This window comes from Hyaena hyaena, unplaced genomic scaffold (assembly GCF_003009895.1).
Source record: "Hyaena hyaena isolate Hyena2069 unplaced genomic scaffold, ASM300989v1 scaffold_310, whole genome shotgun sequence".
In the NCBI taxonomy this organism is placed as follows: Eukaryota; Metazoa; Chordata; class Mammalia; order Carnivora; family Hyaenidae; genus Hyaena; species Hyaena hyaena.
In genome coordinates, this window is record NW_024080940.1 from 1,001,754 (window position 1) to 1,019,995 (window position 18,242).

The window sequence follows — 18,242 nt, forward strand, 5'->3', positions numbered from 1 at the left end:
TTTTTTATTTCTAGGAGAGAGAGAGAGAGAGAGAGTGTGAGCAGGGGAGGGTCAGAGAGAGAGGGAGATACAGACTCTGAAATAGGCTCCAGGCCCTGAGCTGGCTGTCAGCACAGAGCCCGACGTGGGGCTCGAACCCACGAACTGCGAGATCATGACCTAAGCGAAAGTCGGATGCTTAACTGACTAAGCCACCCAGGCGCCCCTACTTAGAGCTTTTCTAAAATGTTGTTAAGAGTTCTAGATAGAAATTGAGAAGATTGCCCTGTTATTTTGGAGTTTTTTCCTAAAAACATCGTCACCATTGTTTGCTTTTTTGATGAGATGATAGTTGGTGGTTACATTCACTTACTTATACATCAGGATCTTGAAAAATTATCATAAACAGGGAATAGCCATTACTGAATTTGTTAGGTACTAACTATATCACTTATTTATCTATAACCTTCAGAGAGGATGTTTCCCCTTGCCCCTATATTGACATTCTTTGTGAAAAGGGGTAGAAGTAATGCAGAGTTGGAGGAAATACCACTGCTTGGCATTAAGATGGCTAGACTGTGAATGTATTCTGGGTTCTAAACTGGGGCAGACGGCTCCCCACCCTCTACTTTCCCAATTCTTTACACCAACTTAATCTGGTTTTGTCTTGTATTTTTTATTTTCTGGCTATTAAAGCATGGGCTGCTAGAAGAAAACTTGGAGCATGCATATTACTTATTTTTATGTTGGTAGCAGATGTCAGATCTTGTTAAAGTAAGAAATGCATGAACTGTTGAGGTTTTTCTCATTTGTTTGATGAAGCTGTTTGTTCAGACTTTACTAACCGAACTAACCCACCTCCATTCTTTGGACTGTGATAACTTCCAGCATGATCAAGTCTCTAAAATAAGCTCAGAAAGAAGTGGAACTCCAAAAAAACGCAAAGCTCCACCACCTCCTATCAGTCCTACCCAGGTAAAAACAAAAGCAAACCAACATTGAACAAACATACGACAGCAACAAGAAAAAAGGCATCATTTTATCATTTCGTGTTTAGGCCAAAATGAAATGTTTTAGAATGACCCTTAAATGCACATTTAAATTTTTCTTTACTGGTTTTAAACTGCAGATAGTGGCATGAAGGATGTTGATTATTAGTATGGAAATAATGTTGATTCTTACTTAGTGCAAGGCTGAGGAACTGAACAGTCTCTTTTTTTTAAGCCTCGGGGGGTGGGGGTAGGAAAAAACCTCAAGGAAATTTCTCAAAATCTTAGGACAGAAACTTTTTCCTTAAATGAACCTCAGTCTACTTTTAGTAGCTCACATGAACAGCCAAGTGAAGGCAGGGAGAATAGGTAGCTGGTGAGGCAGTTAATTGAAAATGAATTTTAGTTGCTTCCTTAAAATGCTGTTCAAATATATTTGCCTTTCCAATTACATTAAAGGTTGGCTAATATTTAAAGCAGCTTTTATTTCTGAGCGTATAGTTGTGACTATTGCATATAGGAGGAAGCTCGAATGTCTATGAAATCTCTCAAATAGTTGAGACGAACATCTCTTCTGATAAGTTATGTTAAATATGTGAGCATATTCACTGATAATATTCTCAACATGCCACAGAAATTTTATAGATTTTGAAAGTTGCTTCCAGTAATTCCAGAAAGTTACTTAGATATACTCTCCAAATTTTCAAGTAGTCCTTGAGGTGCCACATTAAAATGAAAATACCCTTGAATTAATTGAAACTAAGAATGGTTACCATTAGATTTATTTGCATTGGTTAAATAGGCTAATCCTTTGCACTAAAGAAGAAAAGTCTTTGAAGAAGCACTCTATCTGTGATTTTCATTTTGTTTTTTAAGTTGAGTGATGTGTCTTCCCCAAGATCAATAACTTCAACGCCACTTTCGGGAAAGGAATCCGTGTTCTTTGCTGAACCACCCTTCAAGGTATTTCCTTTCTGTGTTCAATTTATTTTGAATTTTAAGATACATAATAGACATGATTTAAGTGGTACAACATCTAGCAAAACATAATAGACTTCCCAGTGAGTGGTTGACAACCTTTTCATGAAGCATCCCTCAGTTATTTCTTCTGCATGGACTCCGCACAAAAAAATTAGAATGAATAAATTACATTTCTTAAGTAATACCTAATTTTCTTCATTTTAAAAAAAAGGACAAAGACAAGAACTTGACTGATAACCAGTCTTCTTACTAAATCAAATTGATATAATACCAGTCAAAAAGAAAGAAATGAGGATTATTCTCTGTTGTCTTACTGACAAGTAATTGTAAATTTTTAATTAAACTTTCCTGACTATAAAATAATATGCATTAATTTTAGAAAATACATTCTACCTAATTCTCTAGATGTGTTGTTGGAAAGTATTTTAAGAAATGGAAGGGTATTTTCATTTACTCTCTGTTTACCTGACCATCACTAGGAACTTCTACTTGGAAAACAAAATCTGTAATTGTTAAAATGAAATTGCAGGGCATTGAGGAGGGCACTTGTTGGGATGAGCACTGGGTGTTGTATGGAAACCAATTTGACAATATATTATATTTTTAAAAATAAAAATAAAATGAAATTGCAGTAGTATAATTGCATATTTCTTTCCCCCACCTAAGAAATACTGAAGATAAATTACCTTTTTTTTTTTTAAGTTTGCTTATTTTGAGAGAGACAGAAACAGCATGAGTGGGGGAGGGGCAGAGAGAGGGAGAGAGGATCCCCAGGGCTTGAACTGACGAAACTGTGAGATCAGGACCCAAGCCAAAATCAAGAGTCGAGTATTTAACCAACTGAGCCACCCAAGCACCCAAAAATAAATTATCTTTTTTTTTAGTATATGTGCTGCCGAAGCGAGCACAAAAATAAATTATCTTTTAATTTGGATGCACAGTGATCTGAAAAAGATTCCATCAGCCTAACATTTCCTGTACTTTAACTAGATTTTACTAATAAATTCTTAATATGAATAACTATACAAATGGAAGGAAGTTATGCTCTTACAATTAGTACCCTAATATCTTCTATTATGATTATGGCTCAAAGTACTCAATGCATTCCAAACAGTAATTTCACAAGTTACAATTTTCAGCAAAAGAGTATAAAAAAATCTTTCATTTCTTTAAAAATAATCTCAAAAAGATAAAAAGTGACACCATTGAGAATGGCTAAAATTTAAGAAGTTTAAAAATACCAAACGGTGATGATGTGGAGGAACTAGAATTACCATACTCTGTTGGTAGGAATGGAAAGTGGCAAAACCACTTTGGAAAACTGACAGTTTCTTTAAAAATTTATCAGATGCCTAACATGTGATCTAGCCATCCACTCACTGGTGTGTATCCAAGAGAAATGAAAACTTAGGTCTCAAAAATTGTATACACAAATGTCTGCAGAAGCTCTTTTCACATATCCCCAAACTAGAAATGATGCAAATGTCCTTCATAAGCAGCATCATGGGTGAATCTGAAAATCATCAGGCTGAGTGAAAACAGCCAGGCACAAATTCATACCCATGATGTTCCATTTATAGGGATTCTAGAAAATGCAAAAAGGAGAGCGATGGTTGCCCGGGGATAGGTGGACAGGTACTGGCTGTGATGAAGCGTGAGGAAACTTGTTGACGTAATGGAAACCTTCTGTATCTTGGTTATCGTGGTGGCTCCATGCATGCATGTCTATCAAAACTCCTCAACCTGGAAACTAAATGGATGCCGTTTACTGTACCTTAAGATAGTTGGAAAAGAAAAATAAACGTCTGTTTTTATAAAGTGAAAAGACAGCTTTTTGTAAAGATAAGCACTTGCCAAAAATGAGCCACTTTATTTTTAGCATTTGGGCCTTTACAAAAGTTCCTTTGCTGAAAACTTCTCTCTCTTATCATGGTCTACTGCTCATCTAGATGAAACATAGTAATTTCTGGCAACTCACTTTATTTTGTTTTGGAACAAGAGTCTGGCTTTGAAGTTGCAAGAACTTCTGCGATGTATTTACTGACGGATATTCAGGGACAAAGGTTTAGAGGAGATCTTTTGGGGATTGTCAACCCATGACCATAAATTTTTGTATTCCCTTATAAAATTACCTCTGTCTTCCTTGACAGGTCTTATTTATGACAGTGTCTCTTAAAAATATTAATAAGAATATATTAGTAGCAGTTAATTTATAAAAGAGTAAAGCTAAACAAGTATTCGTAATGTATTTTAATCAGTATGTTAGACAGGTAAACCTTGTACTTTATTATGAAAGTAATATTTGCCAATCTCAAGTTTTAGGACACAACCCATTAAGTTACTTATTACATAAAACTATTACAATCTTAATATTTGTAATTTACTTACTAAACGAAGTTTCTGAAAAATATTTTGAGATGATATGCTCTGGAACCTAATGTTTTAGAAATTAGACCTCAGTAGATCATCGTCATTTTTATTCCCTTAGATTTTAAAATACTTCCTTTCCTGGGGATTTTCTAACATTTTTTGTAAGAAGGATAACTGTTCTGTGTAAGCTCAGGAAGATTTGCTTGCTGCTTTTGTGGAATATCCTATTCAGGGAAATTCTTTGAAGTGATTTTTGTGTTCCAACAGGCCGAGATCAGTTCTATACGGGAAAACAAAGACAGACTAAGTGACAGCACGACAGGTAAGAGAAAGGGGCGTCTCTTTGTCCTCTGACAGGTCTCTAGTCTGTGTCCAATTTAAAGAGAGCAAAGGCCATCCCGGAGGACATGTAAGGAGGTCAGAGAACCGGGGCATGCCCCCTGGAGCTGCCAGTACCACACAGGTTGATGCTTTCCCCTGGATTTTAAGGAGCCCTTGAGCTTGGATGTGGAAAACATATAGATATAGATACAGATATAGATATCTGCTTTCATTTGCCCCTGTTGGCACTTCCTTCAATCATGAATCTAGACAGTAACCGCCAGTGGTATTAGCAGACCAGTGACTTTGTGAGCAGAACTCACAGGTAGTGTCATGTCCCCTTACTGTGTGTATCTCAAAATGTCATTTATAGTCTCTCTACTAGAAACATGGCATTAGACCTGCTGCTGTGTTCTTGTTACTTGGTGCGTTACAAAATCAGCTCTTAAATTATGTAGCCTGTATATTCTTTTTTATGTATTTTAAAACACGATTTTGCGGTGAGGCCCAGGGCCGCAAGCCGTCACAAGCAGCGCTCCTCGCCGCTGGGCAGCAGGTTATTTCCTGAAGGGAGAGCCAGCTGAGCACTAACGTGGCTGCACAGTCTAGCTTTTCTACTGTGCATTATAAGTAGAGAAATGCGAAGACACCGTTGATGAAATCACACACAATCATCCTGTCTTCACCAAGACAGGGTTTTAATTCCTTGTCTTCAGAACGTGTCCTGCAGGTTTACTCTCTAAGAATATAGTACACCACCCCCAGAACCCATTTAAAATGTCATGTAGCTTATTCCATTTTATTTTTTCAAAGTTTATTTTAGAGAGAGAGCGAGAGGGGGAGGAGCAGAGAGAGAAAGGGAGAGAGAAAGAATCCCAAGCAGGCTGTTGCACTGTCATCACAGAGCCTGATGTGGGGCTCGAACTCATAAACTGTGAGATCGTGCCCTGAGCCGAAATCAAGAGTCAGATGCTTCACCGACTCAGCCACCCAGGTGCCCCTTTAGCTTCAGCGTTTAGTTTCTTACCCTATTATGCATTTCATAGGTGTTTGGAACTTTTAACTTAGAGAAGTTAGAAATATTAAACTTTCTAATCCCTGGCAGAGATCCGTGTTCATTGAACACTTGTTACATTGGGTACTTTAAAAAACCATCCACTGTATTTTAGAAGTAATATCTATTTCTTAAAATTACAGCCATGCTCTCAATTCTCTGGTTTTTTCCAAACTCACAAGACATTATGTCAAGGGGACTCCTTATAAAGCTGTGGGTTAGGCACCAGACATCGAAATAAGCATTTCTATGAAGAAATGTCATTTTGCACCCTTCCAAATTATGATTGAAGTTTTCATCTTTGCATTAAGTGGCTGTGAGAAAATAATAAAATTACAGTAAAAAATGTAGATCCGTGCTATTCAGATTGTGATCTGTATGACTGTTGTGAGTTTGCACCAGAAAGTCACCCAGCTATACTGCGAAGCACATGGTTTCATCGAGCAGACATATTTTTCTCCCATGGGAAGACTGTGCATGAAGGAAGCGGTGTGCCGAATGGCATTCTGGGGGCAAGGCTCCTGTCTCAGTGAACACTTTGAGTAGCATTGCTTTAGATGCTATTTCAGCATGATAATCAGTAGGATGTCAAAATGTTGTGTTAACCAGCAGTGGGGTTGTGGGGTCCCGAGGAGAAGGGTGCACACTGGGGCAGTCAGTGAACACTGTGAGGAGGAGGAAGAGTTTGCCGTGTGTCCCGAAAGCTGCCTACAAGCGACCTGGCCGAAGGAATGCTGCAAGGACTATCATATGGATGAAGGATTAAAGAAGCAACCTTGTGTTGAGATACAGAGGGGATGATGGGGTATTTGAAACTGAGGAAGATGTGATACTAGAGATCATAGGTTGTACAGCTGAAAAAGTACTTGGGGACCCGATTTTGGAGGCCCTCACCCAGACTAAGGAATCTGGAGATTAATTTTGAAGAGAGTGATTAAAGCACTTGAACCACAGGAATGACTCTATCACAGCACTTTTCAGGAAGATTAATTAGCCTGACAGTGTTAGGCAAAGCTACATGTTTACTAGGAGAGGGAGAGAACTTTGTTACAAGGCCCTTTGCAGGGTTTCTAATCAGGTGATAAAGTTTGAACTAGAGTAGTGGTGGTAAGGATAAGAAGTGAGCCAGATCGCAGGATATTTCTAAAAGGATTCACAGAAATGGGACTTACTAGGCATGATAGGATATGGCAAGGCATGATATATTAGGTATATCATAATATATGTGATATATTAGGCAAGGTATGACAATCAGGGGAATGAAAAACGTGACCAAATCCAGCAGTTTTCAGGTGGGCTTATATGCATCCAGACCTATGCTAGGAATACCCCAATGAGGGACCCATAGGACCTGAGAATTGCTGTTCATCTAACCAGTTGTTAGGGGCTTTCATTCTTCATCAGAACCAGGAAAAATCACTGGATTGGGTGGAAAGTGACTTGATTAGAGGTTAGAGAAATACTGGTTTAATAAAATATTTAAAATCGCTTTTCTTTTTTCCAAGGTGCTGATAGCTTATTGGATGTAAGTTCTGACGCTGACCAACAAGATCTTCTTGTCTTGTTGCAAGCAAAAGTCGCTTCTCTTACCTTACACAATAAAGAATTACAAGATAAATTGCAGGTAGGTACATAGATTGTTACCACGAACTATTCTGTAGGGTTAAACTATTGGGTTTTTTCAGGTTAGTCAGGTTTTAAACCTCTACAGTAGTTTCTTCTTCCTTTTTAAATATAATTCACCTTTAGTATTTTACAGTTTCAAATTGTATTTGTTAAGAGTGTAATTCATTAACTCTATTTCTATAAGTTGGCAAACTGGTAAATTATACATAACTATATACTTAGTACATTTTATATATTACTATATGTACATGTTTGTGTGTATTGTATAAATAGCTATTCATTTAGTAGAGCTGATCATTTAGCAGATTTAAGAACTTCATAAGAAGAAGCTATAATAAGTCCATTGCCCCTTTCTGGCTCCTGGAATAATATGAGAAGCAAAGGAAAATTAGGAGTCAGAAGCTTTTATAGCTCAAACAAATTGAGTGTGTTTAAAGTGGCACAAATAAGGTGTCCCAATAGAGCACAGAATAAGCTTAATGTCATTAATCCATGTTTTGTCATGGGGCAAAAGTACACATAAAGTGACCCAGCAGCTCTCCTCTGTGTAAGCTTTGGATTTGTCCTCTCCTTCTAGTTGCTTACTCACCTAACCATACTTCTGGCGCCATTTTGTTCCTGCCTTTTTCACAGGCTAAATCACCCAAGGAGGCAGAAGCAGACCTGAGCTTTGACTCTTACCATTCCACTCAAACTGACTTGGCCCCACAACTAGGCAAACCTAGTGAAACCTCTCCCCCAGACTCCAAATCATCTCCATCTGTCTTAACGCATTCCTTGGGTAAACCCACTCTCGACAGCGACGGCCGAATTCAGCAACTGCAAGAGATTCTGCAAGACTTGCAAAGGAGACTGGAGAGCGCTGAAGCAGAGAAGCAGCAGTTGCAGGCCGAGCTCCAGTCCAGGAGGGCCGAGTCGGTGTGTGTGAACAGTGCAGAGATTTCAGAGAACGGCTCTGACCTCAGCCAGAAACTGAAAGAAACTCAGAGCAAGTACGAGGAGGCAATGAAAGAAGTCCTTAATGTGCAGAAGCAGATGAAACTGGGCCTTGTCTTGCCCGAAGGCGTGGACAGTTATTCACGTCTCCGTGAGTTACAGATCACTGAGGAGGAAATTGATGTGCTGAAGCAGGATCTCCAGAATGCATTAGCCGAAAGTGAAAGAAATAAAGAGAAAGTGAGAGAGTTAGAAGAAAAACTTGTAGAGAGGGAGAAAGGTATGGGTATTAAGTCTCCTGTGGAAGAGTACGAGGAAATGAAAAGTTCATATTGTTCTGTTATTGAGAATATGAATAAGGAGAAAGCATTTTTGTTTGAGAAGTACCAAGAGGCCCAAGAAGAAATCACGAAACTAAAAGAGGCCCTGAAGAGTCAAATGACACCAGAGGCCGGCGATGAAGCTGGGGATATGAAAGAGGCCATGAACAGGATGATAGATGAGCTCAATAAACAGGTAAGTGAACTGTCCCAACTGTACAAAGAAGCCCAAGCCGAGCTGGAGGATTACAGGAAGAGGAAATCTCTAGAAGACGTAACAGCCGAATATATCCATAAAGCAGAGCATGAGAAACTAATGCTCGTGACGAACGTGTCCAGAGCTAAGGCAGAAGAGTCACTGTCCGAAATGAAGTCTCAGTACTCAAAGGTGTTGAACGAGTTGACCCAGCTCAAACAGCTGGTGGACACACAGAAGGAGAACTCTGTCTCCATCACAGAACATTTGCAAGTGATAACCACGCTGCGAGCTACTGCCAAAGAGATGGAGGAAAAAATAAGCAGTCTCAAAGAGCAGCTTGCAAGCAAGGAAGGGGAAGTAGCAAAACTGGAGAAACAGCTCCTGGAAGAGAAGGCCACAATGGCCGACGCCATGGTGCCCAGATCTGCCTATGTAAAGCTCCAGTCATCGCTGGAAAGTGAAGTGAGTGTATTGGCCTCGAAATTGAAGGATTCTGTAAGAGAGAAAGAGAAGGCCCATTCGGAAGTCTCCCAGATTAGAAGTGAGGTCTCACATGTGAAAAGGGAAAAGGAAAATATTCAGGCTCTCTTAAAATCCAAAGAGCAGGAAGCAAACGAACTCCGGCAGCAGTACCAGCATGCTCAGGAAGAGCTCGCAGACATGAAGAGACAGTCGGAGAGCTCTTCCAGACTCGAGGAGGATAAGGATAAGAAGGTTGGTGAGACTCCTCTGCCATTGAGTTTCTAGCTAGCAAGGCTTTACAACAGTTAACATTCCTAGCATTTGGTTAGCACTGGCCTGTTGTGGTTGCTCAGAAGTTCTTCACGTGACTCCATCTGTCCCTGTGCCAACATTAAGAATAGTAGTTTGGACATTTATGTTTAAAAAAAAAACAACTGATCTTCTATCACTCCCCTCATATTAAAGCATTGTCACATATGTGGTGCATATTTTCCCTTTTAAAATCAGAAACAAACCCACAATCTGAAAGGCATTTGTGACCCATCTTGAACTTCAAATCTGTTGGCATCCAAACAGATTCTTCCATCGGGCCCTTGCTGTCAAAGATGTATATGGGATCAGTGGTGGGGAATGTGGGGAGCAGGTGATTAGAGATAGGCTGGGCGTGGCTTGGAGGATGGAGGAAAACAAAGCGGGGCCGGGGGGGGGGGGGGTCATGAAGAATGGTTCTGTGCCTGAGTCTGCTCTGCATCCCAGCCCATTAGGTCAGATTGTTTATCATTTATTCCTTTAGTACAATGAAAATTTCAAAAAGAGCTTCCAAAGCCAAGGGGGCAGAGAGTTAGGAGGTAGAGGTCAGGTAGCAGGGAGAGGTTATGTTTACTTTAAAGCATGATGTACAGAGAAGTCAGGGTTCCTAGGACTCATTCCTGACTGCCCCTGTCAGCGCTATTGAACAACACGTAGCCATCTCAAAATAAAGAATGCCTAAAATCCTCGTTCTGATAGTGCACCCTTTCATAGTAAAAGAGGAAATCATCGTCCCAGCTTTTGTTACCCTTATGCATCACAGCACAGTATTTTATCTGGGGCTCTTATTTGAATGTAATGGCCTTAGAGGGCTATGTGGGTTTGCTGATTTTGTTACCTCTTTTATGTTATGGGTTTTCTTTAAAAAAATAAAAAAGAAATTGTTCCAAAGTCTTAAGTCCCCGAAGCCAATAAGAGGCTATGTCAAGCCTTAGAACTATCTGGAATCTTGCCTCTCTATTGATGATAGTTTTCCTTCCTTGCCAGATAAATGAGATGTCAAAGGAAGTCACCAAGTTGAAGGAGGCCCTGAACAGCCTCTCGCAGCTCTCCTACTCCGCTAGCTCGTCCAAGAGGCAGAGTCAGCAGCTGGAAGGGCTGCAGCAGCAGGTCAAGCAGCTACAGAACCAGCTGGCTGTGAGTGGGCTGCTTTACCCCTCCTGAGGGGGGTTGAGGGTGGGGGGTGCAGGGCGAGGCAGATTACGCACCAGCTCAGCTGGGTGGGGACAGATTGGAGCAAGAAGAGCCCCAGCCTAAAGGAGCGGCTGAGCAGCTTTACTAAGACTCTATTAGTGAGGGCAGGAGGAAGCGGTAGGATTTCCCGCAATGAGGTGGGTCACCTGGATCTCTGAGAACGCGGAATCGGCAGCATACCGGCATAGGCTTCGCGTTTACACGTCCACTAACTTTTCACCCTCTCTCCAATTTTTGCCCGTAGTCATTACTGTCTCTGGCAGTGGCAAGAACGTTTTCTTATTAGGGGCCAGGATCTCTGATAATTGCATATCTGCGCAGCTGAAGCTGCTGCTCGGCCCCTCCCCTTCTTTCACCCAGGAGAGTCCTTCCGTATCTGTATTCATTCCCTGTGGCTATTGTAACAGATCAACACAAACTTGGGGCGCCTGGTTAAGTGTCCTTCGTCGGGCTCCACGCTGAGAGTGCCGAGCCTGCTTGGGATTCTCTGTCCCTCCCACACTTGCTTGTGCTCTCTCTCAAAATGAATAAACTTTTTAAAAAACCCACAAATTTATGCTTTTAAAATTCTGGAGCTCACAAGTCTGAAATCAGTGTCACCAAAGTTAAAGTGTCAGCAGAGCCGGTTCCTTCTAGAAGCTCTAGGGGAGAGTCCATTTCCTGGGCTTCGCTAGCTTTTAGAGGCCACCTGAATTCCTTGGCTCATGGCCCCTGCCTCCAACTTGAAGTACATCACTCCACCTCTGGTTCTGTCCTCCCGTCTCCTCCCCCACCTTTGACCTTGCTTCTCTCTTATAAGGACCCTGTGGTTATGTTTAAGAGATACCCAGATAATCAGAATAAACCTTTCCTCCATCCCAAGATCCTTAGCTTAATCATACCTACGAGGTCCTTTTACCATATAGGTAACTACCACAGGTTCTGGGGATTAGGGTGTGGAAATCTTCGGAGGGCCAGTATTTCACCTGCCGCGATGTTTGTTAAGGTTTTAGTTGACATGGGTATGATACATTTTCCACGTGAAGTAAGGGTTAGTCTGTCATGGACTATCTCTAGTTTCCATTTACAAACAGGACCTGGATTTCATGACGTCTTCAGTACAGACTTGATACTGGTGAATTCAGGTTTCTGCGGTCCAGACTCTGGCTGGCCACAGAGTATAAAACCAGCCTTTTTGTGTTATCAGTTCTCACAGCGAAGGAGAGATCAGGGGAGGAGAAGATGCTCCCTGTTGTGTTCTGCAGCTCATTTTTCTGATAAAGTGGTTACCACAGACTTGTAGATAAAGTGCTGATGGTTTATATAATCATGTTTACAATTTTCAACATTTAATAAGCTCTTATGTATCCGTATTGTATAAGGTGCTGGTGGCGTAAAAGTGAATAAAACACAGTCCCTGCCTTCACTGAGTTCATACTTAATATAATGGCTTTACATATTCTCAGTGTGGTAAGTACCCCTTGACAGGTACCCAGCATGCTCTGGGAATACAGAGGAAATGTCTCGAAAGGCTTCCCGCAGGAAGCGATGCGGGTGCTGAATCTCGAAGGGTTAGGTAAGAACCAGCACGGACTGAGATGTGGGAAGTGGGTGGCCCTTGGCAGATGCGGCACGGACAGTTCCCGTGGGGTGGCAGGGTGGAATCGGGACCCCAGTAGGCTGCCCTAGAGAAGTGACCGAATAGCTAGGAATCTGCTGCAGCCAAAGAACCACAGCAGGAGGCAGGAAAGGCAACAGCAGGTGCTAGAAAGATGGGTGCTGGTGATCAAAGGGTGAGGTGCTTTCATTTGAGATTTCAGAGGTAATGACAGAGGCTGGGCTGTGACTGAGTGTGTCTGGCTGGAAGGAGGAAGTGCAAGTCACTGGGGAACTGAGAGGCCAGCGTGTCACGTGCTCGTGCATGTGGATCTCGCAGCCATCCAGATGATGACAGAAACAGGGTAATGATCAGAAGATGAAGTTTTAAGTGATTGAGTGGACGTATGCAAAAGATGGGAGGAAACAACACAGAGAAAGGTTACTAAGGATGCCTTCTAATGGTGTGAACTTCAAAGGACTGAGGTTTCATAGGTTGTCCTTGAATAGGAAGGATATCTCATGTTCTGACGCTCATAGGAAAGAGGTGAGGAGGGTATTGATGGGCTTTTGTCGATTTCTTTTAAATGTTTATTTTTGAGAGAGAGTGAGCAGGAGGGGCAGAGATAGGGGAACAGAGGATCTGAAGTGGGCTCTCTGCTGACAGAAGCAAGCCTCATGTGGGGCTTGAACCCACAAACCGCGAGATCATGACCTGAGCCAAAGTTGGGCACTCAACCAACTGAGCCACCCAGGCGCCCTTGTCAATTTTTGTAGTGATCTGTATATGACAGTGTCAATTTTCATCATGAAATCAGAGGAAAGCCATCTTCTTAGAAGAGTTCAGAGCTAAGATTTTTGAAATAGAGGAATTGGAACAGTAGCTCAACAAGGAGAAATAAAAGCATCAACGGCTGTACTGAGGAGCAGCACCACCCTGTTCATCTCCTGGGTACACTGACACCTAAATAATTGAACTCCCTGGGGGACTGGGGGACTGGCTATTTAGTGAGAGATCAACAACTCCTTTTAAACGAATAGGTTTTAAAAATTAAAGTAATAAATACTTGGTTATTGTAGAAAGGTTGGAAAATACAGAAAACTCTGGAAAAGTTTCTATAAACAAAAATTGTCCACAATTCACCACTCAGAAATAGTATGTTTCTTTGCACCATTTATTGTGTGTGAATGTAGCTGTGTATTTGCATAAGTATGTATACGTATATTTTTTGCAACAAATGTGGGATTCCATAATAACTAGTTTTTACATGAATTTTCTTCTAAGTTGTATCAAAATATGAAATAGGTAGATTTTCCCCCCTAAGAGTATTGACAGATGTTTCTCTAAGAATTTTGACAAGCATTCAGAAATCTACAACCCAGTGAGCCCACAACCATTTTTAAATCCCTCATATGCTAGCATTTGGTGGAGGAAATCATTTGAGTGGTGGCGTTTTGTCACAGCTTTCTTACAGGTTTTTGTTTTTGTTCTTTAAAGGTCTCCTAAGCAGTGTCAAATTGTCTCTTTCTAGGACTGCAAGAAGCACCACCAGGAGGTCATATCTGTTTACAGAATGCATCTTCTGTATGCTGTGCAGGTACGATAACAGCCTCGAAGTACCTGGGTATCCGAAAGAAATGCCACCGCAGCTGTCACTCCAACTCCCATCACTAAGCTGGTAGAACAAATGAAAAGTCAAGGAGAAGCTTTTACATTGAGACGCTTTCAGATGCCTTCTGCTTTGCTTTGGGTTCGTCAGGAGCCCTGTGCCGCTTACGGAGAGCAGCCTCATCCTCTGCTGAGGGATGAAGGAGAATGTGGCCGCTACCCCCACCATAGGGAGGAATCCACGCTTTCTTTTTCAGGCATGCCAGTTCCCAGCCATCAGCACTGTCTCCCCCCATGACTGTTGGTGGCTCGGCTAGCAGGGCTCACATTTGCAACTGAGACCCAGAAAGCTGGTGGCTCTAAGAGACCCAGCCTCATCCTCCAGAGAGAAAAGAGCACGGCCCTCTCTGAGTCCCTCATACAAACGTGGGAATCAGTAGGGCTGACATTCCTTTGGAAGATTGGGCGAGGGGGGTTGGTAAGCCTAGGGCTGCATCTCAGCCTGCCGTCGCATTCTCTGGGGGAAGACTGCCAGGACTGAACTTAGGTTCTAATGATTGTCTTTTGTTTGTGTTCCTTAGGGCCAGATGGATGAAGATGTCCAGAAAGTACTGAAGCAGATCCTTACCATGTGTAAAAACCAGGCCCAGAAGAAGTAAAATGGATTTCTTGGCAAGACGCTGCCCCTTGTTGTCCATCTTTGTGTTAGATCTGGGGTTGTCGGCAGCCGCTGCCAGTGTTCTCGCTCGTGGTGTGTGCACCGTGGCCCAGCCTAGCTCTCTCCCTTTCCTAAGGCAGCTTTCCGAGGACTGGGTCCAGGAGACGACTGTCCTCCCCACAGCTGCTTTAGAGACTTCAGAGCAGCACAGGAGAAATGCCCTGGTATCCTGTCAGATTCCAGAGCCGGAATCCGCCACAGCCGGGGGTCTGGTCCTGGTGCTGGTGCTGGTGGGTGGGCAACCTCCTCGGTAGCCGCCAGCTGAGGGGCTTCGTCGGCACTGAGCGATATGTTGAGACCTCCCCACTCAGTGACTGTTGCTTTAGTTCCCGCACTCAGGCTGTGCCAGTCAGCACCGGAGGGCCCCTTTGCCTTTGGTTTCCAAGCCCAAAACATGATTTAACTTCTGACCAAAATAGTGTGGCACTAGTTACATGGTGCATGCTTAAGAGCCTTTATCAAGATACCCTGTGGACTTAAAAACCGAATCCCATCATTTCCCTGCCCCCTCTGCCTTATGTAGCTCATCACCCTGCTTGTTAGTCTCAGAGTTTGATGAGCACTGTTAAGTAAAATACAAAGTTGAGAAACAAAAGCAAGCTGTCCTTAAAAATTCTTTTGAAGCAAATCGCTGACATATTGCAAATCTATGCAAACTTGCCTCCTATTATCCGTAAAGCTCAGGAATCCAGACATTCGTGTTTCAACAAGGGACAGTAAACTGCGTGTTTACAGCCAAAAAAGAAAAAAAAAATGCCTCACAGTTCTTAACCTCAATTTTTTAAAGGTGTTTTTTTCTCTACAATATTTTTATTGGCTCTTAAAGATGTTTTCATAGCTAAACCCCTAAGTAAGTGAGATTTACATTAGACTCTATTAACAAAGTATTTTTAGGTAACCATGCTTAGGACTTTTTTAAACATAACCTTTTCCTTGGAGTTTGCAGCTATAGCCAAGGGTAGTTACGTATTCCCTTTCCAACTCTACATGAGCTGCCACCAGGCCCCTAGCCTTATGCCATCGTGTCCTCACAACTGCTGCACATTTCTGAATATAGAAAATCTTCCTTTTACCCACTGAGGATTTTTGAACACCCCAGCTCTTACCAGCTCCTATAAGTGATCTCTGGCAGGACTGATAGCCGATCACTTTTCCACCTTTGAAACTAGAGTCCTAACGTGGTACACGTGATGGTGCATAGCAGAGGTCATGGGGGCAAGTATTTCTGTTCACTTTGCTTTCAGGTTAAAAGTATTTCGAACTTGCGTGCAGCTTCCTTATGGCATTGTTTCTGTTGAGGGATGGAAGCTGAATAGAGAAGTGTACGACGCAGAGCGTAGGCTTGCTCAAACCAGGCCACGGACCGTAGGGCCACCTGGGCGCACAGGGTGATGGGCTATATTGGAGGATGTGCTCATCTGTATTGGATGAGGTCCAACGACCACAAAGCAGAAATGGCTTTCAGGCTTGGTGTTACTTTTCTTAAGTTGTTTATACTTCAGCAGTTTCGAAAATGCTCCAAAGAAATGTGAAAGGACCTTTTGTCACAGCACTTAAGAAAATACAAACAACCCCCCTCCTGCCCCCATGCAGAAATGCTGCAGAGTATAAAACTTGAGACATTTTGTAGAACGCCTGACAAAGTGTAGCCTTTTATCTTGTTTCAGGATGCATATTTATTATAAGTACTCTGGTTAAATATTGAAAAGTTATATGCTGTAGTTTAGCATTTTGCCTTTGTAATTTACAGAAGGTATTGCAGAAAATAAACTTTTGTTTCATTTTGCATCTCTACTGTTGACTTTTGGCGCATTCATGAGCATGTGTGTGTGGCCTCTGACAATCGGGTCAGGAGCATGGGGTATGATGGTGCTTTTCACCCTGAGTCCCACCCAGCGGCTTCCAGTGGCCCCTGGTCTCCCTCCCTCTGTCACCTCATTTCTGTCTCCTAGCATTACATCACACCTACCTGGATAAGCCAGGGAAATCCTTATTGAAGGTCAGCTGATTAGCAGCTCAGCACTAAGCTTTAGCCACTGGTGGGCAGCGGCATCGTGCTTCTTCAGTTCAAAATTGCCTCTCAGTTGTCATAATCTTTTGAACTATTTAAAAGCTTACATTAGGTTGTTTTTTGTCATCTTCTCCTTTTTGAGAAGGTAATGCGTGTAGATGCTAAAAAAAAAGACAACTACCTTCTATCACATTACAAGTATAATTCATTCCTGAAAAAAACCCCTTTAGGGTGAATTCTCACAGGCTGAATCATAATTAAAACACCAGATGACAGTGAAATAAATGGGTGCAATTATTTAAGAGCTGACATTCATTACTCATCATGATACAGAACATCTCCCTTCACTCACAACGTGATTCTGTTGCCTCTGCTTCAGTTCTCCTTGCCACTACGCACCGTACAGACCTACCTGGACCTTTAGTGTCCCCCTCCCCGAACAAAAGACAAAAATTAATGAAAATAATGCAAATGATATATGATGTTATTAACTATTTTAAGTTATCAAATGCATGGACCCTGTGAGGAGAACTTCAACAGAGGCCACTCAGAAGATTTACTTCAACTTCAGAAGATGATTTCTTGGAGACACACAGTGGGGCCCTTAGATGAATCCAAACCAGTCCTCTTACATGGAAAGAAGTAACTTCGTTCTAAAGCTGAGGTATGAGGAGAAAATCCCATAACTTGATGACTAGATGTCAACTGAAATAAACTGAAAATGAATCTCTCTCCTACTCCCAGTCCTCAATTTAGCTCCCTGGAGGCATCAGCTATTACATTTCTTGAATGACCTGAGACATTCTATGTCTGTATGTACCTGTAGGCATGTATTTTATCTGCCCCTTAAAATATAGAAGCGTAGTTTACACACTCTTCTGGACTATACTTTAAAAGATACTGAAGGGATGCCTGGATGGCTGTCACAGAGCATGTGACTCTTGGGGTCGTGAGTCCAAGCCCCATGTTGGGCACAGAGCTTACAAGAAAAAGATACTTAAAATATCTTGGAGAAATATTGTTCTCTACACAGTTAATTCTTTTTAACTGTTGTGTAATATTTCAGAGTTCGATTGTGCTATATTAGTTCCTCATTGATGCTTCCAGTATGTTAAGGCCTAAAAATGATGTGATGACTGTCCTATGCATAAATGTCTTCATGCACACGTGTGAGGACTATTGGGTAATTTTTATTTATTTATTTATTTTTTTAATGTTTTTTTTTTTATTTATTTCTAGGAGAGAGAGAGAGAGAGACAGCGTGAGCAGGGGAGGGTCAGAGAGAGAGGGAGTCACAGACTGAAACAGGCTCCAGGCTCTGAGCTGGCAGTCAGCACAGAGCCCGACGCGGGGCTCGAACCCACAAACCGCGAGATCATGACCTAAGCGAAAGTCGGATGCTTAACCGACTAAGCCACCCAGGCGCCCCTATTGGGTAATTTTTAAATTGCCCATTTTCACAACGGTTTCCGTGATGTGATACAAAAATGCAGAGAAAAAAAAGTAGAGTGTGCATCATCACCGTGTGTGAGAAAGAATGGCCTTTTCCTTCACACTGGTTGAATAAGACTCATCATTTTGTTTTCCTT

At 42.0% G+C, this 18,242-nt stretch overlaps 1 protein-coding gene across 1 annotated transcript in view; it reads left to right on the forward strand.

The window, feature by feature from the left end:
• Positions 1–16,436, forward strand: part of RAI14 (retinoic acid induced 14) — a 139,362-nt gene extending 122,926 nt beyond the window's left edge. The window contains exons 10-17 of the mRNA XM_039248246.1: positions 769–954; positions 1,845–1,931; positions 4,587–4,641; positions 7,200–7,318; positions 7,954–9,489; positions 10,534–10,683; positions 13,848–13,913; positions 14,506–16,436. Coding sequence (XP_039104177.1) covers positions 769–954; positions 1,845–1,931; positions 4,587–4,641; positions 7,200–7,318; positions 7,954–9,489; positions 10,534–10,683; positions 13,848–13,913; positions 14,506–14,583 — 2,277 coding nt within the window. The 3' untranslated portion in view covers positions 14,584–16,436. The remainder of the gene's footprint in view (positions 1–768; positions 955–1,844; positions 1,932–4,586; positions 4,642–7,199; positions 7,319–7,953; positions 9,490–10,533; positions 10,684–13,847; positions 13,914–14,505) is intronic.
• The last annotated feature ends 1,806 nt before the right edge of the window (positions 16,437–18,242 follow it).